General features: G+C 39.0%; 1 protein-coding gene across 2 annotated transcripts; it reads right to left on the bottom strand.

Annotated features, from left to right (window-relative positions):
* Window positions 1-25,922, bottom strand: LOC106090461 (isocitrate dehydrogenase [NADP] cytoplasmic). Of its 2 annotated transcripts, none has more exons than XM_013256643.2 (2): window positions 25,769-25,922; window positions 1-1,472 (listed from the first exon to the last, which is right to left on the bottom strand). In XM_013256643.2, exon 2 carries the CDS (start codon window positions 1,470-1,472, stop codon window positions 243-245), a length of 1,230 nt encoding a protein of 409 aa, XP_013112097.1. In that variant the 5' UTR covers window positions 25,769-25,922; the 3' UTR covers window positions 1-242. The 2 variants fall into 2 exon arrangements, with proteins under 2 accessions (XP_013112097.1, XP_013112096.1); XM_013256642.2 differs by lacking the exon at window positions 25,769-25,922 and adding an exon at window positions 8,758-9,157.
* Window positions 25,923-26,475: the final 553 nt, after the last annotated feature.

Raw genomic sequence — 26,475 nt, 5'->3', positions numbered from 1 at the left:
TATATTTTTTAAAGGTATAAAAAATGAATTTATTTTCTTTATTCTTGTTTTTTTCGGTATCGGCTCGTTCCTTTTTCTTTGTTACCGCCAATATGGTGTAAAAGAAAAATGATTGGTGTCGAACAAATGCGCAGCAATGTGGTTGTTTTAAATAATAAATTTAATTTATGTATGTATGCGTAGATGGAAAACCAGCTAGACCATACCATCTAGAGATGAGACTTCTTATCTTCGCCATCTAGTCAGGCAAGGGCTTTCTTCAAGTTATCGGCTAATTTGTCCATGAACTCAAAGGTTTCCATGTAGTCGGTGCGCTTTACGTTGTTCATGCCCTTGATGCAAATGGCCAAATCCTTGGTCATGGAACCCGATTCGATGGTGTCAATGCAAACCTTCTCCAAGGTTTCGGCGAATTTCTGCAAATCAGCATTGTTGTCGAGCTTGGCACGGTGCAACAAACCACGGGTCCAGGCAAAGATCGAGGCAATGGGATTGGTGGAGGTTTCTTTGCCTTGTTGGTGCATGCGATAATGGCGGGTTACGGTGCCGTGGGCAGCTTCGGACTCAACGGTTTTGCCATCGGGACACAGCAATACAGAGGTCATAAGGCCCAAAGAGCCATAACCTTGAGCTACGGAATCGGACTGCACATCACCATCGTAGTTCTTGCAAGCCCAGACAAAACCACCTTCGGATTTCATGGCATAGGCAACCATATCGTCGATCAAGCGATGTTCGTACCAGATACCGGCAGCCTCGTAGTCCTTCTTGTATTCCTTTTGGTAGATTTCCTCAAAGATATCCTTGAAGCGACCATCGTACTTCTTCAAGATGGTGTTCTTGGTACTCAAATACAAAGGCATTTTGCGGGAGAGGGCAAATTTGAAAGAGGCATGGGCGAAGTCAACAATTGAGGCATCAGTGTTGAACATGCCCATGGCTACACCAGCACCCTTGTATTGATAGACTTCATGGGTGATGGGTTCACCGCCAGCGGCAGGCTTGAAGGTCATTGTCAAGGTACCAGCACCAGGAACAACGAAATCCGTTGCCTTATATTGATCGGCATGGGCATGACGGCCAATGACAATGGGCTTATCCCAGCCGCTCACCAAACGAGGAATGTTTTTGCAGATAATAGCTTCACGGAATACAGTACCGCCGAGAATGTTACGAATGGTACCATTGGGACTCTTCCACATCTTCTTCAGCTTGAATTCTTCGACGCGCTTCTCATCGGGAGTGATGGTGGCACACTTAATGCCAACATTGTACTTCTTAATGGCCTCAGCACAATCGATGGTGACTTGATCGTCGGTCTGGTCACGATATTCCATGCCCAAATCATAGGTGTGCAATTCAATGTCCAAGAAGGGCAAAATCAATTTGTCCTTAATGGATGACCAGATAATGCGGGTCATTTCATCGCCCAAAATGTCAACGACGGGACCAGCTTTGATTTTAGTAGCCATCTGAAATGAGACATGAAGGATAAGGAAATTAATTAAAAATTTGGAATAATAAAAAATGGAATAACTCAATCAATAATCTTTTAAATTTGGCCTCTACAAAAGTAGGGTATAATTCGAAATAAGTTATTTTCCGATTCGAAACATAATTGAACTGAATGTTGGAGAAGTCGTTGTGCCCCTAAAGGGGCTCAAAAAGAAGAAAAAGGCAGATCGGTTTATAGGGGAGCTGTATCAGGGTAAAGACCGATTCATACCACATTTGACAAGTATGTTGGAGGTCATGGAAGAAGCCGTTGTACAAAATTTCAAATCGGATAATAATTAGGCCTTTTTAAGGCTCAAGAAGTCAAAATCCCAGATCGGTTTAAATGGCACCTATAACAGGTTATAGACTGATTTGAACCATATTTGGCATAGCTGTTGGAAGTCATAACAAAACAACGCATGTAAAATTTCAGCCAAATCGGATAGGAATTGCGACCTCTAGTGGGTAAAGAAGTCAAAACCCCAGATCGGTTTATATGAAAGCTATATCAGGTTATGGCCGATTTGAACCATACTCAGCACAGTTATTGGAAGTCATAACGAAACAGGTCATGCAAAATTTCAGCCAAATCGGATAGGAATTGCGCCCCCTAGAGGCTCAAGAAGTCAAGACCCCAAATCGGTTTATATGACAGCTATATCAGGTTATGGACCGATTTGAACCATACTCAACACAGATGTTGGAAATCATAACAAAACAACTCATCCAAAATTTCAGCCAAATCGGATAGGAATTGCGCCCTCTAAAGGCTCAAGAAGTCAAGACCCCAAATCGGTTTATATGACAGCTATATCAGGTTATGGACCGATTTGAACCATACTCAAAACAGATGTTGGAAATCATAACAAAACACCTCGTGCAAAATTTCAGCCAAATCGGATAGGAATTGCGCCCTCTAGAGGCTCAAGAAGTCAAGACCCCAGATCGGTTTATATGACAGCTATATCAGGTTATGGACCGATTTGAACCATACTCAACACACTAATGAGAAGTATTTGAGAGTTAGCGTGCTTTCGACAGACAGACGGACGGACATGGCAAGATCGGTTTATATGGCAGCTATGTTTAAACATGGACCGATTTGGTCCATTTACAATCCCAACCGACCTGCTAACACGACGATCAAGAATATATATACTTTATGGGGTCTCAGAGAAATATTTCGAGGAGTTACAAACAGAAAGACGAAATTAGTGTTCCCCCATCCTGAATGAAACTCCTATCTACAAATTAAATCGCACTGCTACGAAGAAGCCCAAATCTCCGGTTCTTATCCTCAATATTCGATAGGAAATAGGGAGTTAAACAATTATAAGACCAATACTGACATATGGGACAGTGGGTAAGACTAGCCCCTTGTTCATGGAATCATGCAGTCGTGATTGCAGGCCATGTTGAATATAAGGCCATTAGTAGAGATGGACGATGGATAAATGTCCAAAAGGTATTTACCCGGTAAATTGGGTAAATACCCCGGTATTTACCCATTTATACCCAAAAGTTGGGTATTTGTAATTTTGCAGATATCATGGGTATAAAAAAATTTTCCCCTGTGAAGTGCGATTCAGATCGGACTATATGTGGATATGGCTGCTCTATATACCGACCACTCGATCTCCCGATATAGGATATTAAGGCCATAATAGATCCATTTATTACCCGAATTCGATGAAATTTGGCACAGTGTGTTCTGTTAGACCCCTATCTATTCCTGTTACATGTGGTACAGATCGGACCATATTTGGATATAGCTGCCATATATACTGATCACCCGATATTGTTGTTGTTGTTGTTGTAGTAGCAGTGTGTGGTACACTGAGGTGGCAACCGTTGCCGATGAAGGAATTCGTCGGGTCAATCCGGTACGTACAACCGGCTGCCATGGGATTGTCCCGATATTGTGTAATGAGTGAGTGGGTAAAAGGAGCATTTTTTTACCCACCACCGTAGGATAGGGGATATATTCATTTAGTCATTCCGTTTGCAACACATCGAAATATCATTTTCCGACCCTACAAAGTATATATATTTCGGATCGTCGTAAAATTCTAAGACGATTTAACGATGTCCGTGTGTCTGTTCGTATATCCGTCTGTCCGTCCTTCCATCTGTCCGTCCGTCTGTTGTTATCACTCGTAAAGCCGTCAAAAATTGAGATATTGAGCTGAAATTTGGCACAGCTACGTCTTTTTGATGAACGCTAGTTAAGTTCTTGAACGGGTCAAATCGGACCATATTTGGACATAGCTGCTATATAGACCGATCTGCCGATAAAGGGTGTAATGGCCCTAAATACTTTATTTTTCATCCGATTTCGCTGAAATTTGAAACAGTGAGTAGTTTTAGGCTTCTCGAGAACTGACCCAAATATTATTCAGATTGGACTATATTTAGATATAGATTCCATACAGATCGATCGTCCGATAAAGGGTCTGAAGACCACGAAAGCTTTTTTTGTTAACCGATTTCGCTGAAATTTAAAACAGTAAGTAGTTTTACGTCTCTCAAAATAGAACCCAAAAATGGTTCAGATCGGACTATATTTAGATACAGCTGCCATATAGACCGATCTCTCGAATAAGGGTCTGAAGCCCATAAAAGCTTTATTTTTGAATCGATTTCGCTGAAATTTGAAACAGTTAGTAGTTTTACACCTGCCAACACAGGACCCAAATATGGTTCAGATCGAACTATATTTAGATATAGCTGCCATATAGACCGATCTCCCGATTAAGGGTCTGAAGCCCATAAAAGCTTTATTTTTAAACCCATTTCGCTGAAATTTGAAACAGAGAGTTATCTTAAGCCTCCTGATATCTGACCTAAATGTGGATCAAATCGGACTATATGTAGGTATAGCTGCCATATAGACCGATCTCCTGATAGAGGGTCTGGAGCCCATAAAAGCTGTATTTTTGAATCGATTTCGCTGAAATTTGAAACCTTGAGTAGTTTTGCGCCTCCTAACATAGGACCCAAATGTGGTTCAGATCGGACTATATTTAGATATAGCTGCCATAATGGCCGATCTGCTGATAAAGGGCCTGAAGCCCATAAAAGTTCTATTTATTACCCGATTTCGCTGAAGTTTGAAACAGTGTGTAGTCTAAGTTCTCCCGACATCCGTCCCAAATATGGGTGCATAAGTTATCCAATTTTCGCCGGATTGTGACGAAAGGGGTTTTTCATATATACCCTAGGTGGTGGGTATCCAAAGTTCGACCCGGCCGAACTTAATGCCTTTTTACCTGTTCGTCCTATTTCGATGAAATTTGGCACAGCGAGTTTCGACCTCACTGTGCCCCTCTAAACCTTTTTTTTGAATATCGTCCAGATCGGACCATATTTGGATATAGCTGCCATATAGGCCGATCTCTCAATATAGAGTATTGAGCACATAAATGGAGCTTTTTTCATCCGATTGTGATGAAATTTGATCTGAACCGCACTTCACAGAAATGCATAGGGGTCTACCAGAACTCACTGTGCCAAATTTCATCGAAATCGGATGAAAAATTACCAATTTATTGCCTCAAGACATTAAGTCTGGAGGTCGGTCTATGCCGTCTGGGTATTTACCCATCGCCCATCTCTTCACGGGTTATGTGGCTTTTCATGTGGCGTTTTGGATATATGTATGATTTGAGAAAAAAATAAAAAACATACATTTTTTCCACAAATATAATTTATAAGTGATTTGTGGGTGACCTTTTCTATTTTACCCATTAATAGGCAAAAGCTCATTCATTCGTGCAACAGGAAATAATTTTAGAAAATAAAAATCAAATAGTTAGCACCCTTATACATACAAACATAATATTTAATTCTAATCTCATTACAAGCAATATAACCGAATGACTGGCTATAAGTGGACAGACAACTTGAGTCTTCCTGAAGAGATAGCGTTTGTTTTTATTAAAATCTACCTTTGCCTTTCCATTTTTAAATGTTATAAAATATGTTTACTAATTCAGTAAACATATTTTCAAAGTAAAAACAAGCCAATAGGCTTCAACTATGGACGAACTGAATTTTATAGGATCACGTTTGGCAATTTGGACGTAGAAATTCGTTCTGCATTAACTTATTAATGACGACATTATTGGAACAAACCAAACTTCTGAGCCTTCTTTAACTCTCTAATATCTTTTTAGGGTGGAGACACTTCGCCCTGAATGCGGATATCGAATTCGTGCTTTTGTAGCCCATGACGCTGAAAGCGTTCGAATCCTGGCGAGAATATCGGACAAAGCGGTGCTTATCCCCTCTTAATGTTGGCGACATTTGAGAGGTGCAATGCCATGCATGGTCATTTAAAAAATTTTCCCCTAAGATGTATCACACTGCGGGATGACGTTCGGACTCGGCTATAAAAAAGGTACCTTATCATTGAGTTTAAACTTGAATCGGAAAGCGCTCATTGATGTGTGAGAATTTGCCCCTTGGTTCCTGGCGGTAATGTTCTTCCTTAAGGTAATGTTCTCATTAGGGGAGGGATGACACCTCAGACCTTTCGACTCAAATATGGATATTAAATTCGTGCTGCACTTCCAAATCCCTTTAATTTCAATCCCATATTGCCATGACCGGTAAATATGAACCGTTTGGAGGGTGTTTTGGGGTTGGAGCGGCCACCAGCACTTTGCACTGAATTAAGATATCAAATTCGTTCTTTATTCCCAACGGAAATGAAGTTCAGTTTAGGGGGTGCTTTAGGGCGTACCCGAAGACACTTGGCTCCAAAATTGGATATCAAACTCGTTTTCTACTCTCAAATACCTTTTATTTGAGTCCCATATTGTCATAATGGGTTAAATACTCCATGTGACGTATGTGACGTTGAACGCAAATTTTAATGTCATATTCGTAATCTACTCCCTAATACTTTTCATTAGAGTCCCATATACCCATGGTCGGCTAATATGCCCATTGGGGGGTAGGCAACCTCCCATTACTTGGACCTACTGTTTTATGCCATATTCGTAATCTTCTCCCGAATACCTTTCATTTGAGTCCCATATTGACATGAACTTCGTATATAAAGGGTGATTTTTTTGAGGTTAGGATTTTCATGCATTAGTATTTGACAGATCACGTGGGATTTCAGACATGGTGTCAAAGAGAAAGATGCTCAGTATGCTTTGACATTTCATCATGAATAGACTTACTAACGAGCAACGCTTGCAAATCATTGAATTTTATTACCAAAATCAGTGTTCGGTTCGAAATGTGTTCATTCACCGTAACGTTGCGTCCAACAGCATCTTTGAAAAAATACGGTCCAATGATTCCACCAGCGTACAAACCACACCAAACAGTGCATTTTTCGGGATGCATGGGCAGTTCTTGAACGGCTTCTGGTTGCTCTTCACTCCAAATGCGGCAATTTTGCTTATTTACGTAGCCATTCAACCAGAAATGAGCTTCATCGCTGAACAAAATTTGTCAAAATTTGAACACATTTCGAACCGAACACTGATTTTGGTAATAAAATTCAATGATTTGCAAGCGTTGCTCGTTAGTAAGTCTATTCATGATGAAATGTCAAAGCATACTGAGCATCTTTCTCTTTGACACCATGTCTGAAATCCCACGTGATCTGTCAAATACTAATGCATGAAAATCCTAACCTCAAAAAAATCACCCTTTATCTGTTTAGAGGAGTTATGGGGTTGGGGGACCTTTATTAAATTTTAATACCATATTCGTTTTTTGGTCTCCAATACCTTTCATTTGATACCCTTATTGTGCCCATCGGACCACTTTCGGATATGGGTGGCGCTTTTTGGGTAAGGGGGAGGGTCCGCCTCCAACCGATATCTAAAAATTATATGGCCTATGTTTCCTTCCAGACAAAGGTACACAATCTATGAAAGTTTTAAGAAAATCGTGACCCCCTATACTTCGATCTGATTTTGTATGCCAGATTCGAAATCTACTCCCGAATACCATTAATTTGGGCCCCATATTGAAATTAACGTCTGTTTGGGGGAGTTTTGGGACTGGGGCGGCCCGATGGGTACATAGACTCAAATTTAAATACTAAATTCATATTCTACTCTCCAATACTTTTCATTTGATACCTATATTGTCCCAATCGGTCCACTTTTGAATTTGGGTTGTGTTTTTGGCAAAGGGGGAGGGTCCGCCCCCTTCCGATACCGAAAAATTATATAACCTATGTTTCCTTCCAGACCAACCTACACAATATGCCAACTTTTCGAAAAAATCGGTTCTGCCGTTTTTCAGTCTATACGGAACAAACAAACCGAGTCCCATATATGCGTGGTAGACTAATGTGTCCATTTTGGCCGTTTTTGTGGGGGTGAGGTAACCCCCTATACTTCACATGAATTTGCATGCTATATTCGTTATATACTCCCGCATACTTTTCATTTTATACACATATTGTCCTTATTGGTCCACTTTTAATTCTGGGTGGTGTTTTTTAGGTAACAGTGGAGGGTTCGCCTCATTCCGTTATCATTAAATTATAAAGCCTACTCCTACTTCCTGACCATATTCGTAATCTACTCCCGAATACCTTTCATTTGGGTCCCATATTGTCATGATAGTCAAATAAACCTATTTTAAGGGTTTTTGGGGCTGGGGCGGCCCCCCAGGTACTTGGACTCTACTTTTATTATGAAATTCGTATTCTACTTTTGAATACCTTTCATTTGAATCCCATATTGTCCCTATCGGTCCATTTTTACTTTTGGGGTAAGGGGAAGGGTCTATCCCCTTCCGATATCAAAAAATTATAAAACCTTTGTTTCCTTCCAGACCAACCTACACAATCTGTGAAAATTTCAAGGTAATCGGTTCAGCCGTTTTTGAGTCTATACGGAACAAACTAGCACAAATTGAATTTTATATATAAGAAGATTTCAAGAAAACAAATCATTGCTAAATCAGGTTATGGACCGATTCAGAGCTACTGAAAGTCATAAAACAACATCACATGTGAATTTTCAGCCGAATCGGTTAAACAGGTGTCCTGCAGGAGTGAAGTCGGGAGTTCTACATAGAGAAAGGGTTCTGCAATGTCTTAACAATTTCCCATTCTTATTTCATATTCCCTCGTTTTTGAATTTCACCGGCCCAAATGTATTTATGTCCATAGTTTCACAAAAACAAGAACTGTCTGCAAAATTTGCTCTTGCTCTTTCTTTTTGAATGTTTTTTGGGTGAGTTCATATGTTGTGCATTTTTTTTCTCAGTCTTTTATTCTCTTACCCCGGCATAAGACATCATAAAGGCCGTATGTTCAACGGATGTTTTCAGCAAAGTAGGTGCTGAGTACAAGCAACGTGTAGCCAAACGTAAAGAGAACATATTTGCGGTATATTTGAGTATGCTAATGTGATGTGATGCGATGTGTCGGTGTATGTGTTAAAGAGTTCAACTTAAAACTTTATTTTATGCACTAATTAATAGACTATTCATAAAATATATTTAACACTAAATATAGTCTTCGTCTTTTATTTTCTTTTTTGGGATGGATTCTATAGAAATCAGAATACTGTTGACTTTAACGATTAAACGAAGACTGATGCCTGATAATGGGCAAAAGAAAAGAAAAACTAACTGAATTAAATAGACTTTAGACGTCGGAGAACGTTGTTGCTTTTGTTGTTGTTTAACGTTGAGGGGCTGCCTACTTTTGAGTTGATTTAGGTTATGCAATGCAATGTTTATTTTATTTTTCCATTTTATTTTCGTTCTTAAACACTATGTGTAGCCAGCCACACGATGTCCAACAACCAGAATTGATAACAGGTTTAGGGAGCGAGCAATAAAACTGATAACAATTGGATTTGCTATATGTAATTGTTCTGTTTAACACGAACACAAACAAATAAAATATCTACTCTCACAGCCATACAAAAACACTTCAAAAATTTTTAAAATAATTATAAACAAAACCAAAATAATTATAATCTTTCTATAGATAGTAGAAAGAGGAACACGCGTAGCGCTCAATTGTCTCGTCCGGCTTTATCAATCGACCGTTGCGTTTCTTTGTGAAGACTGAGTTCTTTTTGGCATTTGATGGGTTTCTCTTTCGCGAAAGAAAAATCCATTTGACACATTTTGCCAGAAGTTCTCTTCTCTTTCGACTATAAAGTCTCTTTAGTGTCGGGTAAGTGTGTCGTAAACTACCAATACAAGTATGGTTGGCCAACAATTTCAATGTTAAAGTTTTTTTTTCGAGGGCTATATGATAAGTTTTGGTTTGCTGTCAAATAAAAGAATTTTATATGTAGATCACACCGGACAAAGTTGTTGGCAGCCAGAACAGAAGACTTTCTTTAAATTTTGATAAGAATTTAGCTCTGAAGCTGTTAAAAAAGTCAAAATCTGGAAATGAGAGCTGTGCAAGAAAAAGAGTGAGGGAGAGAGCTATAAAACTTACGCTGATGGCAGATTACGAGTGGGAAGCAATGCAATAATATTGGGTTGCCCAAAAAGTAATTGCGGATTTTTTAAAAGAAAGTAAATGCATTTTTAATAAAACTTAGAATAAACTTTAATCAAATATACTTTTTTTACACTTTTTTTCTAAAGCAAGCTAAAAGTAACAGCTGATAACTGACAGAAGAAAGATTGCAATTACAGAGTCACAAGCTGTGAAAAAAAATATGAATAATCCGCAATTACTTTTTGGGCAACCCAATATATGCTATAATAGTTTACGCTCAGGATTCACTGAATAAGGTTAAGCCAAGCGATCAGCCGATATACTTTTTTTTTAATATTTGGCAGTACTTGGCATTGAGGATGTCAACTTGTTCTCTTTTTACATTCATTCTTTGTTTACGTTTTCTCCTATATGATGACATTTTCAATCGTCAGATTTGACATCCTTAATGATGTTTATGGGGCCTATCCACTTTGTGTTTTTGCATGTGACCTAACCTTCTATTAGTGAATCCTGGTTTACGCTATTTCAATGCTATAATATGGCAGAGTGAGTGCGATAGAGAGCAAAGCATGTTGTTTGTTCACATCAGCTGTTAACACAAACTAGAGACAAAGTGGTAAAACTCCATAAAACCCCCAATACTGTTATAAACCTCTACTTTTGTTATTAATGATTCTCTGTCGATTTTCATTTTGAATTAATTCTTTTATATAAAATTCAATTTGTGTTTGTTTGTTCCGTATAGACTCAAAAACGGCTGAACTGATTAACTTGAAATTTTCACAGATTGTGTAGGTTGGAAGGAAACATAGGCTATATAAATTTTTTGATATCGGGAGGGGGGCGGACCTTCCCCCTTATCTCAAAAGTACTACCCAAAAATGAAAGTGGACCGATTGGGACAATATGGGATTCAAATGAAAGTTATTCAAGAGTAGATTACGAATTTCATAATAAAAGTAGGGTCCAAGCATATGGGGGGCCGTCTACAGCCCCAAACCCCTTAAAATAGGTTTATTTAACGATCATGACAATATGGGACTCAAATGAAAGATATTCGGGAGAAGATTACGAATATGGTCAGGAAGTAGGAATAGGCTTTATAATTTATTGATAACGAAAGGGGGCGGACCCTCCATCGTTATCCCAAAAACACCACCCAAAATGAAAAGTGAACCAATAAAGACAATAGGGGTGTATGAAAAGTATGCAGGAGTAGATAACCAATCTGGCATACAAATTTATGTCGAAGTATAGGGTATAGGTTACCCCACCTCCACGAAAACGCCCAAAATGGGCACATTAGCCAATCACGGATATATGGGACTTGGTTTGTTTGTCTCGTATAGACTGAAAAACGGTAGAATCGATTTTCTCGAAATTTTCGCATATTGTGTAGGATGGTTTGGAAGGAAACATAAAATTGCAAACTTTGCCAATGAACATTCCACTAAGGAACAGGGGCAAACTTCTCACATATCAATGAGGGCAGTCCGATTTAAGTTTAAGCTCAATGATAAGGGGCCTCCTTTTTATAGCCGAGTCCGAACGGCGTGCCGCAGTGCGACACCTCTTTTTTACATGGCATAGTACCTCACAAATGTTGCCAGCATTGGGAGGGGAAAACCACCGGTGAAAATTTTTTTCTGATGGTCTCGCCAAGATTCAGCGTCATATGCGGACATGCTAGGAAACATAGGCTATATAATATTTCGGTATCGGAAGGGGGACGGACCCTCCCCCTAATGCCAAAAACACAACCCAAAATCTAAAGTGGACCGATCGGGACAATATAGGTATCAAATGAAAGGTATTGGAGAGTAGATTTCCAATCTGGCATACAAAATCGAAGTCCTCAAAAACGTCATTAGACCCATTATGACTATATGATACTTGGCTGAACAGATTTTTTTTTTAAATTTTCATAGATTGTGTACGTTTGTCTGGAAGGAAACATAGGCTATATAATTTTTAGATATCGGGTAGAGGCGGACCCTCTCCTTTACCGCAAAAACGCCACCCACATCCGAAAGTGGTCCGATGGGCACTATAAGAGTATTAAATGAAAGGTATTGAAGACCAGAAAACAAATATGGTATTAAAATTTGGGTTCAAGTACCCAGCAGTTACTTTGAGTCGAAATGTCTGAGGTGCCATCCCTCCCCTAACGCGTTGCCAACATTAAGAGGGGATGAACACCCCTTTGTCCGATGTTCTCGCCAGGATTCGAACGCGTTCAGCGTCATAGGCTACAATGACACTAATTTGATATCCGCATTCAGGGCGAAGTGTCCCTACCCCAAAAAGATATTAGAGAGTTAAAGAAGGCGCAGCGGAGCGGACCCGGTTTGGCTAGTGTATTTATAAATTCGGCTTAAATATTTAATAATTTCAATTAGAAATTGTCAGATGTTTTGAAAAAGTGCTGTCGAAAATACCGATAAAAATCGGTATATATTTGAAACCTCGTTGCAAAACATGAGATTTCCGAAATCTCTTCGCAAATCTAGGCGATTATTAACTTTTTACAAAATACAAAATATTCCTAAGCTCTCTTACTTCCGACCTCGTTTGTAATATACCAAAGGTAAAATTGTCTTGATTGCTTTTCAACCTGGACTCTGGTCATTATATTAAAGTTTAGTGAATAGGTTCATAAATAGGTTATATGCTTATCAAAACTGATTGAAAATTATTAAATAGTTTCAACTAACAGCTGGTAAATAATGATAACATAGAATAGTTTAAATGAATTTACTAGCAAATGCATCTATGAGCTCGGTGAGTTCAGTCGATAGCGGAAATAATTAAGTTTTAGAGAAATTAAACATGTTATAGGTTAAGTAAAGTAACAGGGGTAGTCCGTTCCTTTCTGCTTGCTAGCCAATGTTCTAAAGTTTCTACTTCCTGAGAGTTTGTGCAGAAATCATAACTTTCTACTTTAAGTCTATTAGGAAAGCCTATCGGAAAGTGACCTGTCCTGACCGACATGAAGGAAGTTTCACTCGTTGTGTTCGTCATGATGGTTCCCTTACTGAAATAAACTTAGGGTTACAATTAACGATTTCTGAAGAAGCAGTGAGAACATCGTGTAAAGTATAGAACATTTGTTCTTTTCAACATGTAATGTTCGTTCACAAGACCGTATGACAGTTGAATGTGTATCGTGTAACACAATGACCCGGTATACAATAGGGTACTGTGAACTGTTCAGCATATTGTATTCTCTTTTTCTTGTTCCGGTTAATTTTTTGTGGTATCTTCTCTGCTCAGTAGACCTTAGTTTAATAAATTAGGTTAGGTTAGGTTTAAGTGGCAGCCTGCCATCAGACTCACTAAGACGTTTTCGTCTATTGTGATATCACAGGAACAGAAGAAGACTTCTAGTTCCTATCGTTGAACCATCCAGATCGCTTTAAAAAGCCCAATAACTTGCGAATGTTCACATCCGTGAAATCAGAAGGTTCTCAAAGAAATGAGACCTAAAGTGGAACACCATGTGACCGCCAGTATGGGACACACACACAGAAGGCGTTGTATAGTCTCTTCTTCTTACAGCTTCTGCAAGTCATTGCTGGCAAACTTTAGTCTGTCAGCATGTTTTCCGTTTAGACAGTGACCTGTCATGACGGACACAACGTCTGTTCTAGCCAATGTCAGCAAAGCGGTAGACCTCTTCAAGTCTAGATTAGGCCACATAGTTTTCGAATGCTCGCAGCCCCTTCTTTGTGAGCATCTATCATTCGTTATCCTGGTCCTGAAAACTTTCCAGTTTCCTAGGAATGTGTAAGGTAGTTCCTAGTCTCGCAAACTTGTCCGCTTTACAATTCCCTGGGATATCTCTGTGGCCCAGCACCCAGGTGAATTTTGAACCGTTCAGCCATCTCATTGAGAAATCTGCAACAGTCGAGGGCGTTTTTTTGGGTTCAGAAATACGTTCTCCAGGGATTCAATGGCTGCCTGGCTGTCTGAGAAGAAATTTATGCTCATCGTCGTTATAACATTATATCTTAGCCTTTCCACAACTTCCTTAAATGCAAGGATCTCCGCTTGATGCGCACTGCAGTGGTCGGGTAACCTTTTCAATATTATGTAATATTAGGTCTATGAAGTCTATGTAACTTCTGTTACCAGGGATATCGTAGTTCCAATCGGTTCTATCAGGAATAGTGGTACAGTAATTTTTATCAAAAAGCGGCTCAGGTAGGGTGTAATCCACACTGCCAGGAACTTCGGATATTGTATCAAGAAAAACACAGTGTCCGTAGCCGTCATATGGCCAATGAGAAAGCTTCCTTAACCTCACGGCAATGGCAGCTGCAATTTGGGTAACCATAATGTCCAGAGGCATAAGATGTATAATTAAGTTGAGTGCACCAAATTGTGTCGTCCTCAGTGCGACTGTGATGCACAAACAATCCATCCTTTGGATCCGGTTGAGTATTGGACAGTAGGTGGACTTTTGAAGCGCCATCCAACAGACCACAACACAATATAGCATTATAGGTCTGACAACTGAAGTATATACCCAATGCACGACGCACGGTCTATATCCCCAAATTTTGCCAATGGCTCTCTTGCAGGTGTATAAGGCAAGTGTGGCCTTTCTTGCCCTTTCCAAAATGTTGGATTTGAAGTTCAGTTTCCTGTACAGCAAAACACCCAGGTATTTTGCGCTTCCTGTAAATGGAACATTCTCTCCACCCAAGGGGACAGATTCCATTGTAGACAACTTGTATCTCCTGCTGAAAAGAACTACTTCTGTCTTGCACGGATTTATACCCAGACCACTTTCGGTAGCCCATTTTGCTGTTGCACATAGGTCTTCCTAAGCACTCCCAGCACTCTAAGAGAATCTTTCCCCTAACCGCAATTGCCACGTCATCAGCATACGCAACCAGTTTTACGCCTTTTTCTTCCAGAGACAATAATATATGTTTAATGTCTACATTCCAAAGTAGAGGAGACATTACACCACCTTGAGGTGTTCCTCTGCTGACCCATCTTTTTAGATCCACAGATTCCAAACCTGCCGTAATGCATCTTTTAGTAAGTAAGAGATTATTAAACTTTCTTACGGTAGAGTTGATGCCTAGAAACTCCAACTCCTTCATGATTGACGTCGATTTTACATTGTCGAAAGCACTTTCAATGTCAAGAAATGCTACCATTGCATATTCCTTGACAGCGAGGGAACCCTCTATGTAGCTGACTAGGTTGTGAAGAGCTGTTTCAGTGGAATTGCCTTTACTATATGCAAGCTGCTACCGGGACAGGCGATCTCTAGGGATCTTTGCCCTAAGATATGTTTCTATCAACCTCTCATATCTTCAGCATAAAGGATGACAGACTAATAGGATGAAAATATTTTGCCTTCGTGTTGTAGGGTTTTTCCTGCTTTCGGAATGAAAATGACCTTCGTGTCCCTTCATCCCACAGGTATATATGACATTCTGATACAATCAGAGTATATCTCCCTAAGCCAGGGAACCAGTCTATCAGACACAGCTTGTAATTCAACCGGCGATACATCATCAGGGCCTGGCGAAAGCAGTCGAAACTTCTTATCGCCCAAAAGGATTTTCGGCTCAGACCCAATTTCCCTAATAGCCTCCGACGAATGAATATCAGTGGCAACCTCTTCTGGCGCCACGTTGTCCGTTGGAGAATTTCCCGGGAAATGTGTATCAATGAGTAGTTCTAGTGTTTCCTCACTAGCCATTGTCCATACATTCTCTGACTTCTGGATATAACCCACTGTAATAGGTCTCGAGGACAGAATCTTCCTTAGCCTAGAGACAGAATTCTATTCAGGATTTGTTCTTAGTTCGCCCTTATATTTTCTTAGTTCAGCCTTATAGATGTCCCAATCGTGTTGTGGTCTTGTGGCTTTTGCTCTGTTGAAGAGTTTTCTGCAGTCCTTCCTTAGACCAACCAGCTCTGGAGTTCACCATGGCGGTCGCTGTTTGCACCTTGGCTTGGCACTAGAACATGCTGACACAAGAGGGTCATTCAGGGCCTTCGTGATCCGCTTGACCAATATGTCTATATCCTTCGTAGTTTCCACTTCCTTTTCTAGTCTAGAAGGCATAGTGGTGCAGAATTTGTGTCTGTCTTCTGTTTAGCCGAGGGACCACTACTCCAGTATTTTCTCCAAGGCTTATACTAATATGACGATGATCAGAAAAGCTGTGGTTATCCAACACTTCCCAGTCGCACATTCTTCCACTTGTATCTTCCGATACAAAGGTAATATCTAGTACCTCCTGCCTGTTCCTGGTAATAAAGGTTGGTTTATCTTCTTTATTACAAATCGTCAGATTGCAACTTATAATATATTTAATAAGCAGCTCACCCCTTTCGTTGACATCCGAATTTGCCCATATCTGGTGATGTGCATCACTTCCAACAATGAGGCTTTTCTTACCTACAGAAGCAGCTTCAACCGGCGACTTAAGGTTTGAAGGCGGCATCTCTGAATCATGTGTCATATATAGGGAAACCAGCCAGTAATGAGACTTGTTTATTTCAAGGCTGGCTACTACTAAATCTCTAGTGCTTAGCGACGGAAGAAGAAAAACATTAAGACTACCCTTTGCAAGAATACAGGCTCTGTTTCTCCCATTTTCCGTACCCTTGAGATGTTTAAATCCCGGAATTCTTAGTGCACGTACCATTCCTCCACACACCCATGGTTCCTGGATGAGAACCACGTCAAATCCCCCAGCCTTCAGGAGGACCTTTAGGGCCGCCGAATCGACCTTATAATGGTGGAGATTTATCTGTAGAAACCGGACCATAGTCAGGATACAGAACTTCCATAGTCAGGATACAGAACTGTTAGCCTCGTCTTCTGACTCCACCAGGAGTTCATCCTCACAAAATTCGTTTGTACTTGTCATGATGAGCTTCCGTAGGCATCCAGGGGCAGGTGTGAAAGCTGTGGAAAGACGCTTCCTCAGGACACTGGGCACTTGCGTTATGGACGATTTCTCCTTAGATTATTCACTAAATGCTGCTGTCGAAGTACTTTCTGAGCTACGTGCTTCCCCGCTGGCGCGCACTTTGAGCCCAGTCCGACTTTGTGACCCACCCACCCACACAGGGCTTGTCGGGTACCGTTTCGATGCCATCCCCTCCTGTCTCGATTGTGGCAGGGGGTTTTTCAGTCTGCAGCAATTCGCCAGACTTTAGCGATGTGCTCGATAGTTCCTCAGGCTAGTGTTCAGCAACAACTGCTGAGTCGTCTCCTGATTCCCCAACCCCACCGCTTCTATGGATCTTATGTTTCAACTTATAGAATCCGTAGGATACATCCCCTTCATACTTGTTGAGGTCTGCGAATGGTTACTTCCCATCCGAATGGTTATTTCTCATCATAATGGTTACGAACGTGCTCCCATTATCAGTATTATTTCTTCATGATTGTGTACTCGTATTTCAATTATAAATGTATGTTATTACTAGTTATCTAAATTTGTTCATTTTCATGTACAACGTTATTGACGGTCTGATTTTATTCCCAATTAAGTTTTTTCAAGTTTGCTCTCCGTGGAGAGTTGGTAGAAAACCTTCGTCATAGTCTTCAGAACTATTTGATTTTTTGCCTCAAAAAGTTTTGTTCTACAATGTATAATTTTTTATTGTGTCTTGCATATTTTATTGTACATTTTTATATTCTCCCAACGTAAGTTCTTTATTTTTCTTGAAGAGAATGCTCAAAGTTTTGCATATTCATAATTTGTTTTGTGTAACTAATATTTTTTTTTAAATTTTTGAATATCTAAATAATAAATCATTACTCGGATTTTAGTCTCATATTCTTATTCAATAGGAAATTTTAAGCCATTTGTTTAGCTTTTTTGTTTCTTGAATGTCAAGAATTTTGTCATACCAAAATTCTTCAACTACACTTCGTATATTATATCTGTTTCATATTCATTCGTATCGTAATCTCTGTTCTCTTGTGCAAGCTCTTAATGGCAACAACAACTAACACAGCATTTCAAGTTTTTGCAAATTCATATTTTCTCTGTCTAAAGCATTATATTGTTGTTGTTGCTTCACTTGGCAAATAACATCACGCCAGCCGGTATTTTATCTTTTATTTTTTATATACATTTTTGGTTTTTTAGCTACTTTTCATTGTTGTTTTTCTATTCCCTCCCTTTTGTTCGACAATCAAAGCAAAGAACAATGACCAGCAAAAAATATGAAATATTGGAGATTAAATGCGGGAAGAGAGCTTCGTTTGGAATTCTTGTGTGTGTGTGAGAACATCGATGCCCCATTATACATGACGAAGACTACGGTCATTCGTGACAAGCGGCATACAATTTACATAAAAATCAAATTGAAAGCCAGCCGGCGAGAGTAGATAAATGGGGGCAAAAGAGCATAGTAACAATGAAGTTAATCAGCTGATATTCATGCGGACACGTTTAATTTTTTGGAAGTCAAGTGATTTTTTTTTTGAATAGACAAGTGTTTTAGTTTAATTAATTCTTAAATAGACATGCAGCTATTATTCTGAAGCTAAAACAAGAGTACAAAGCAAAGCTGCTGAAACAAGTTTAATTTAAGATTATTGTAAATATATACCTAAATACCCTAATTAAAGTTCAAAATATAATTAAAAGTTGGAAAGAGAATTCCCCAAAGATACCAATTAACGTCAATAATGAAGGAGTTGGAATTTCTAGGCATCAACTCTACCGTAAGAAAGTTTATTAATAACTTACTTACTAAAAGATGCATTACGGCAGGTTTGGGATCTGTAGATATAAAAAGATGGATAGGCAGAGGAACACCTCAAGGAGGTGTACTGTCTCCTCTACTTTGGAATATAGCCATTAAAAATATATATTTTTGTCTCTGGAAGAAAAATGCGTAAAAGTGGTCGCGTATGCTAATGACGTGGCAATTGCGATTAGGGGAAAGTTTCCCAGCGCTCTAAGAGATAGACATCAGGAAGACCTACGTGCAACAGCAAAGTGGGCTACCGAAAGTGGTCTGGGTATAAATCCTTGCAAGACAGAAGTAATTCTTATCAGCAGGAGATACAAGCTGCCTACAGTGAAACCTGTCTCCTTGGGTGGAGAGAATGTTCAATGTACAGAAAGCGCAAAATACCTGGGTGTGTTGCTGGACAGGAAATTGAACTTCAAATCCAACATTTTGGAAAGGGCAAGAAAGGCCACTCTTGTCTTATATACCTGCAAGAGAGCCATTGGCAAAATTTGGGGATTTAGACCGCATGACAGGGTATATACTGCAGTTGTCAGACCTATAATGCTATATGGTGTTGTGGTCTGGTGGACGGCGCTACAAAAATCCACCTACTGCTCAATACTTAACCGGATCCAAAGGATGGCTTGTTTGTGCATCACCGCCGCACTGAGGACGACACCATCTGATGCACTGAATTTTAAGCTACATCTTATGCCTCTGGATATTGTGGCTACCTAAATTGCAGCGAACACTGCCGTGAGGTTAAGGGAGCTTTCTCATTAGCCATGTGGCGACTACGGACACTGTGTCATCCTTGATACAATATCCGATCTTACAGGCAGTGTGGATTACACCCTACCTGAGCCGCTTTTTGATAAAAGTTACTGTATCACTATTCTTGATAGAACCGATTGGAACTACCACATCCCTGGTAACAGAAGTTACAAAGACTTCTATACGGATGGTTCCAAACTAAACGACCAGGTGGGCTTTGGGGTGTACTCTAAAGATCTAGAAGTGGTAATATCGAAGAGGTTACCCGACTACTGCAGTATGTATCAAGCAGAGATCCTTGCATTTAAGAAAGTTGTGGAATGGCTAAGATATAATGTCATAACGACGATTGGCATAAATATCTTCTCACACAGCCAGGCAGCCATTAAATCTCTGGAGAATGTATTTCTGAACACAAAAACCGCCCTAGACTGTCGCAGATCTCACAACGAGATGGCTGAACAGTTAAAAATTCACCTGTTCTGGGTGCCGGTTCACAGAGATATCCCAGGGAATTCTAGAGCAGACGAGCTTGCGAGACTAGGAACAACCCTTCACATTCCAGAAATACTGGGATCTGTGGGAATGCCTTTAGCGACATGTAAGCTAAGTTTTCAGGGCCAGGCCCGAAGGGCAACGAATGATAGATGGTCACAAAAAGAGGGCTGTATGTGGCCAAATCTAGACTTGAAGAGGTCTACTGCTTTGCTGTCATTGGCTAGAACAGACTTCTCAGTCATTGTGTCCGTCATGACAGGTCACTTTCTAATTGGAAAACAGACTGACAAACTGAAGATTGTCAGCAACGACTTTTGCAGAAGCTGTGAGGACATCGAAGAAGAAGAGACTATAGAACACCTTCTGTGTGTGTCCAGCACAAACAGTAAGAAGGAGTTCCACTTTAGGTTCTCATTTCTTTGAGAAGCTGTCTGATTTAGCTGATGTGAACATTCGCAAATTATTGGGCTTTTTATAGCGATCTGAATGGTTCAACGGTAGGAACTAGAAGGCATCTTCCTTCTTCTGTTCCTGTGATATCACAATGTACGAAAGCGTCTAAGTGAGTCTGATGGCAGACTGCCACTTAAACACAACCTAACCTGCCAAATAATAGAAGTTTTAATTGGCATGTAGAAAATTCTATAATCCTGGGGTTTGTAAAAGGTATCTTAGGGAGGTCTCTATACAAACTCAGGATCTATTTGAAGGAATTGAGGAATTCTAAAAGGGAGACTTTTGTTAAGTATATTCAGGACCTGTCGAGCGTATCCTTGCCTCGAAATTAAGAAGTTTGATGGCTAAAGCACATCTCATGTATGAGTAAATTGCAAATGCCAGGTGGAGATTGGCTCGAGTCAGCCGAAGATACGCTGGATCATCTGTTGGTAACATGCCACTCAAGAAAATTATTTCCAACCAAAATTTAAGAAAAATCCTACCAGACGAGATCAAAACCTACCCAATCTTCTACAAGCCAGGAATGTGGTATATGCTTTTATATCCACCAACGTAGAGTTAGCCATTTCGTCGTTCCATTTCGAACACATCAAGTATGCATTTTAAACCACATAAAGTATATATCGATGGTTTAATACAAAAAGGATCCAAATCAATATCTTTCAAATTGACGTTCTTTTTGTTTATTCCGGAAGACAAATGTCGAATGCACCTGCCCTCAAAAATTCAGGTGGTTACAGATACAAATAACGTCCTGAGAGGCGTCGATCTCTTGGCACCACCGACAGATGTCATCATTATGCCCTGTTATAATTCCGATAACCATATTCAGATGTGCCTTTTCCATTGAAAACGGACTATTTATGTTCGATTTCGAGCGTTCGTCCCACAAAAGCTTTGTTTCTTCACATTCGGCTGTTGAATTTCAGTGATTTAACCACGTATTCTTATGACGCTCCTTAATTCCATGGAAAATGGAATTGACTATTGACACAAGAGCAAGGCTTGCACCTCATCTCGCAAGCATGCCCACCTTCTCATTTCCTATGATATCCCTATGTCGGGGGACCCAGCATAAAGCCAGATTATGATTCCTCTGAAGATAATTTAAGATCTCTTGACAACGAACTTTAGATCTTATACTCGTGCCAACTAAAGCCTTCAAGGCTTCTTGACTATCGCTGTAGATAATACAGATGTTCGATTGATCAATACGTCTGGATAGCACAATCTCTGCCGCCCTAGTTATCGCAACGACCTCTGCCGGGAAAATGCTAAAGTCATACGCATTCCGTTATCCTAATATTGGGTTGCCGAAAAAGTAATTGCGGATTTTTTAAAAGAAAGTAAATGCATTTTTAATAAAACTTAGAATGAACTTTAATCAAATATTTTTTTACACTTTTTTTCTAAGCAATGCAATTACAGAGTCACAAGCTGTGAAAAAATTTGTCAACGCCGACTATATGAAAAATCCGCAATTACTTTTTGGGCAATCCAATATATAGTCGGCGCTATACTATTTCCGTCCCTACTTGTAAGTCCGTCTGCGGTTCTTTCAATGTGCTGTCCAGTATACGGGTATGGGTAACTGGAGTCCTCTCTGAAGACTCCTTTTTAAACAAATTGATCGGCTGAATTCCCATTAGAACCTCTACGCACCTTGACACTCACACGTGTCCCTTTATCCGTCATCGGCCATCCAACATGACAGCCATACGTCAGAACTGGCCTTATCACCGCCGAGTACAGCCAGTGCATCAACCTAGGTCGTAGACCCCACTTACCGTCTGTAAGCTTCTGGCAGGAGTAAAGAGCCGAAAGGCCATGTAAGCGCTAATCCGTCGTTAAATATGTATGTATGGGTGCTACATCCAAATTTGAACCGATTTTTATGAAATCTCGCAGATATGTTAAGATCAGTAACAAAACATTCCGAGCCAAATTTTGTGCAGATCGTTTACAAATTTTGTTTATTACAGCCTTATAACTGTAAATCAGGCGATACATATATATTAGAGCTATATCCAAAGCCGAACCGATTTGGTGAAATCTCTCAGATATGTTAAGATCAGTAGCAAAACAACCCGTGCCAAATTTTGTGCAGATCGGTTGAAAACTGTACTTACTACGGCTATTTAAGTGCAAATCGGGTGATACATATATTTGGGAGCTATATCTAAATCTGAAACGATTTTGATGAAATTTTGCACAAATGTTAGGATCAGAAAAAAAACAATCCCTGCCAAATTTTGTGGAGATCGGTTGAAAATTGTAGTTACTACGGCCATTTAAGTGCAAATCGGGCGATATATATGTATGGGAGATATATCTAAATCTGAACCGATTTTGATGAAATTTTACACAAATGTTAGGATCAGAAAAAAAAACAATCCGTGCCCAATTTTGTGCAAATCGGTTGAAAATTGTAGCTACTACGACCATTTAAGTGCAAATCGGGCGATATATATGTATGGGAGCAATATCTAAATCTGAACCGATTTTGATGAAATCTTGCGGGGATGTTAAGATCAGTAACAAAATAGTCCGAGCCAAATTTTATGCAGATCGGTTGAAAATTATAGCTACTACGGCTATTTAAGTGCAAATCGGGCGATACATATATAAGGGAGCAATATTTAAATCTGATCCGATTTTGATAAAATTTTGCAGATATGTTAAAATCAGCAACAAAACATTCCGAGCCAAATTTAGTGCAAAAAATGAAGTTACTACGGCCATTTAAGTTCAAATCGGGCGATACATATATATGGGAGCTATATCTAAATCTGAACCGATTTTGATGAAATCTTGCAGGGATGTTAAGAGCAGTTACAAAACAATCCATGCCACATTTTGTGCAGATCGGTTGAAAATTGTACTTACTACGGCCATTTAAGTGCAAAACGGGCGATATATATGTATGGGAGCAATATCTAAATCTGAACCGATTTTGATGAAATCTTGCGGGCATGTTAAGATCAGTAACAAAATAGACCGAGCCAAATTTTCTGCAGATCGGTTGAAAACTGTACTTACTACGGCCGTTTAAGTGCAAATCGGATGATACATCTATTTGGAAGTTATATCTAAATCTGAACAGATTTTGATGAAATCTTGCAGGTATGTTAAGATCAGTAACAAAATAGTCCGAGCGAAATTTTATGCAGATCGGTTGAAAATTATAGCTACTACGGCTATTTAAGTGCAAATCGGGCGATACACATATAAGGGAGCAATATCTTAGTCTGAACCGATTTTGATAAAAATTTGCAGATATGTTAAAATCAGCAACAAAACATTCCAAGCCAAATTTAGTGTAAAAAATGAGGTTACTACGGCCATTTAAGTTCAAATCGGGCGATACATATATATATGAGAGCTATATCTGAATCTGAACAGATTTTGCAGATATGTTTAAATCAGCAACAAAACATTCCGAGCCAAATTTTGTACAGATCGGTTGAAAATTATAGCTACTACGGCCATTTAAGTGCAAATAGGGCGATATATATATTGGGTTGCCCAAAAAGTAATTGCGGATTTTTCATATAGTCGGCGTTGACAAATTTTTTCACAGCTTGTGACTCTGTAATTGCATTCTTTCTTCTGTCAGTTATCAGCTGTTACTTTTAGCTTGCTTTAGAAAAAAGTGTAAAGAAGTATATTTGATTAAAGTTCATTCAAAGTTTTATTAAAAATGCATTTACTTTCTTTTAAAAAATCCGCAATTACTTTTTGGGCAACCCAATATATATTGGATCTATACCTAAATCTGAACCGATTTTTACCAAAATCAACAGCGTTCGTCCTTGGGCTAAAAAAGTCATATGTGCAAAATTTCTTGATTATTGGACAACAAATACGACCTGCACTTTGATTACAAGAATACATTAACTCACAGACTGACAGACGAACATGGCTAAATCGAATCAGAAAGTGATTCTGAGTCGATCGGTATACTTGTCAATCTAGGTCTAGGTCTAGCTCTTCTTCTCCGTAGCGTTGCAAACAAATGCACCAACTTATATTACCCTGTACCACAGTGGTGGTGTAGGGTATAAAGATAATATTCTCATTTATGTTTTACATTTTGAGTTTGAGATTAAACCAGCCGTAAGCAGATGATTGTAATTATTTTAGTGTAAATAAATACCAAATCTTAGGTGTATTTTGTTATTGTTATATATTCTCACCGATGAATGTTTTCGTTTAACGCCTAATTGTGGTCATTCGGAAGCCGGTGTCAGATATCAACAATTAGCAAATCAATGTGTTCATGTTTATCTAAGGCGTATTCATGGAAATATTTAGAATTTCATAGCAATAATAGATAAATACAACAACAAAAACATAAGCTTGAGCCGCAACACAATACAACAATTAACCACAAAAACAAATACTATGCATGTACTTGTTTACCTTATACCAGGTAATGGAATATGAATGTCAGATTAGATTGCGTGTCGATTGATTGATTGAGAGAGACCGAGAGAGAGAGAGGTTATTGTGGTGAATTGATTTTTTTTTGTATTTGCGCTGGCCAGGCTTAAGGTCCCGGCATCAAACACTTGTTCTATACACTCTACACACGCTTAGCTGGTGTAAAATGAATTCGTTTAAACTTTTTTTTTCATTATAGGTATTTTTTCAATGAATATTCATTAACTAAATTTAATACAATTAAAATGACTGTTCGTTCTTCAACCTAGGAATGGCTTTGGTTTGAAACATTTAAGGTTTATATGTATGCATGTACATACACATTAAAATGCATGATACGAGGAATATTGTGAAAAACAAAATGAAACCAATTTGCATTTCACCTTTGTTAACCTCTTCAACTCAAATCGAAACGTTCTGCCAATTTCACCAAAATGAAAACTAAAAAAAAAATCCAAAAATTTTGAAGAGCCGAGTTGTATTAAAAGACATATGGATGGGGAGAGAATAGTCACAAAAGAAGCGAAACTAATTGGATATATGAATACGAAAAGAAATTCAAAGAAATATGAATTATCAAAACGATATAGCCGCAAATATTCAATAAGAGTTGCCATTACATTGTGCTGTCTAATATGCGGGGCTAAGGTACAACTGCAAGAAATGCTCTTTGGACTTCTCTTTAATGTGGCCAAAGAGTTGAAGAAACAAACAACAATGCACAATGACTATAGGATAAAACAAAAAAAAGAAGAAAAACTGCACATAATGACCGTGAGTTTCCCCTTTTTCCTACCACCAAGTTTTATAAAAGAGAAAGTTTTCTTTTTTTATCCAAATTTCACTAGAATTTTTGTTTTGTTTTTTAAGAATTGAAACCTTTAAATCAATTCACATGTTTTTTAAACCTTTACTTACCTTTTTTCTAAAAAAAGTTTTTACACTAACTGGGGTTAAAGTTTAGAATTTAAAACGTAAAAAGTTTTCTCAAAGAAAAAAAAGCACAACCACTCCCAACGACACACGACCGAAGACTGGCTGATTGAAACTTGTTTAGGAGAAAACTAAAGAACAACGAGTTTACAGATACTGACTGGCCGGCAGGCACTCAACTAAGCAGCTATCGCCAACGTTGCCGCCTAAAAAATAAGAGAAAAAACCATAAAAACAGCTTTGATGACAACAACAAGTATATATGTATTTATTTAATTTTGGTATTCACACACAAGCATACAAACACAGCTATTCTTTTACTATTGAACGAACGCATACGATGGCGCAAACATCTGAAGGTGACCATATCTTGAGTTTTTGTTTCACGACCAGAAACTATGTTTTTGTAGAGGCAGTGCTTTTAAGTGAAGAAAAAAAAAATATTCAAATGGCAACACTGTAACACAACCTATACTGACAAATGTATATCCAACTTGTTAATTTTCTTGAGCGATCATTCCCTGCTCTTGGAGAGTGGAGAGACTATCTACACACACTGCTCACTTTGACAGCCAATGTAGAAAAGATTGCTCCATTCGATGACTTAGCCGTTATAGGGGTAGATACGCTACAATGTAAAAACTCTGGCGACAAATTTCTTTTGACAACCGCTTCGATTGCAATTTTTTTTT

This window comes from Stomoxys calcitrans, chromosome 1 (genome assembly GCF_963082655.1).
Source record: "Stomoxys calcitrans chromosome 1, idStoCalc2.1, whole genome shotgun sequence".
NCBI lineage: Eukaryota > Metazoa > Arthropoda > Insecta > Diptera > Muscidae > Stomoxys > Stomoxys calcitrans.
The sequence above is the reverse complement of the archived record's forward strand: the minus strand, read 5'-3'. Positions and strand labels throughout refer to the sequence as shown.

Bases quoted from the DNA above. Each gene is read 5' to 3' on its own strand.
- LOC106090461 (XM_013256642.2), bottom strand. From the start codon at position 8,856: ATGTTCTCTTTACGTTTGGCTACACGTTGCTTGTACTCAGCACCTACT. The intron at 1,473-8,757 runs GTAAGAGAATAA...GTCTCATTTCAG, and splicing joins TTATGATGTCTTATGCCGGG to ATGGCTACTAAAATCAAAGC.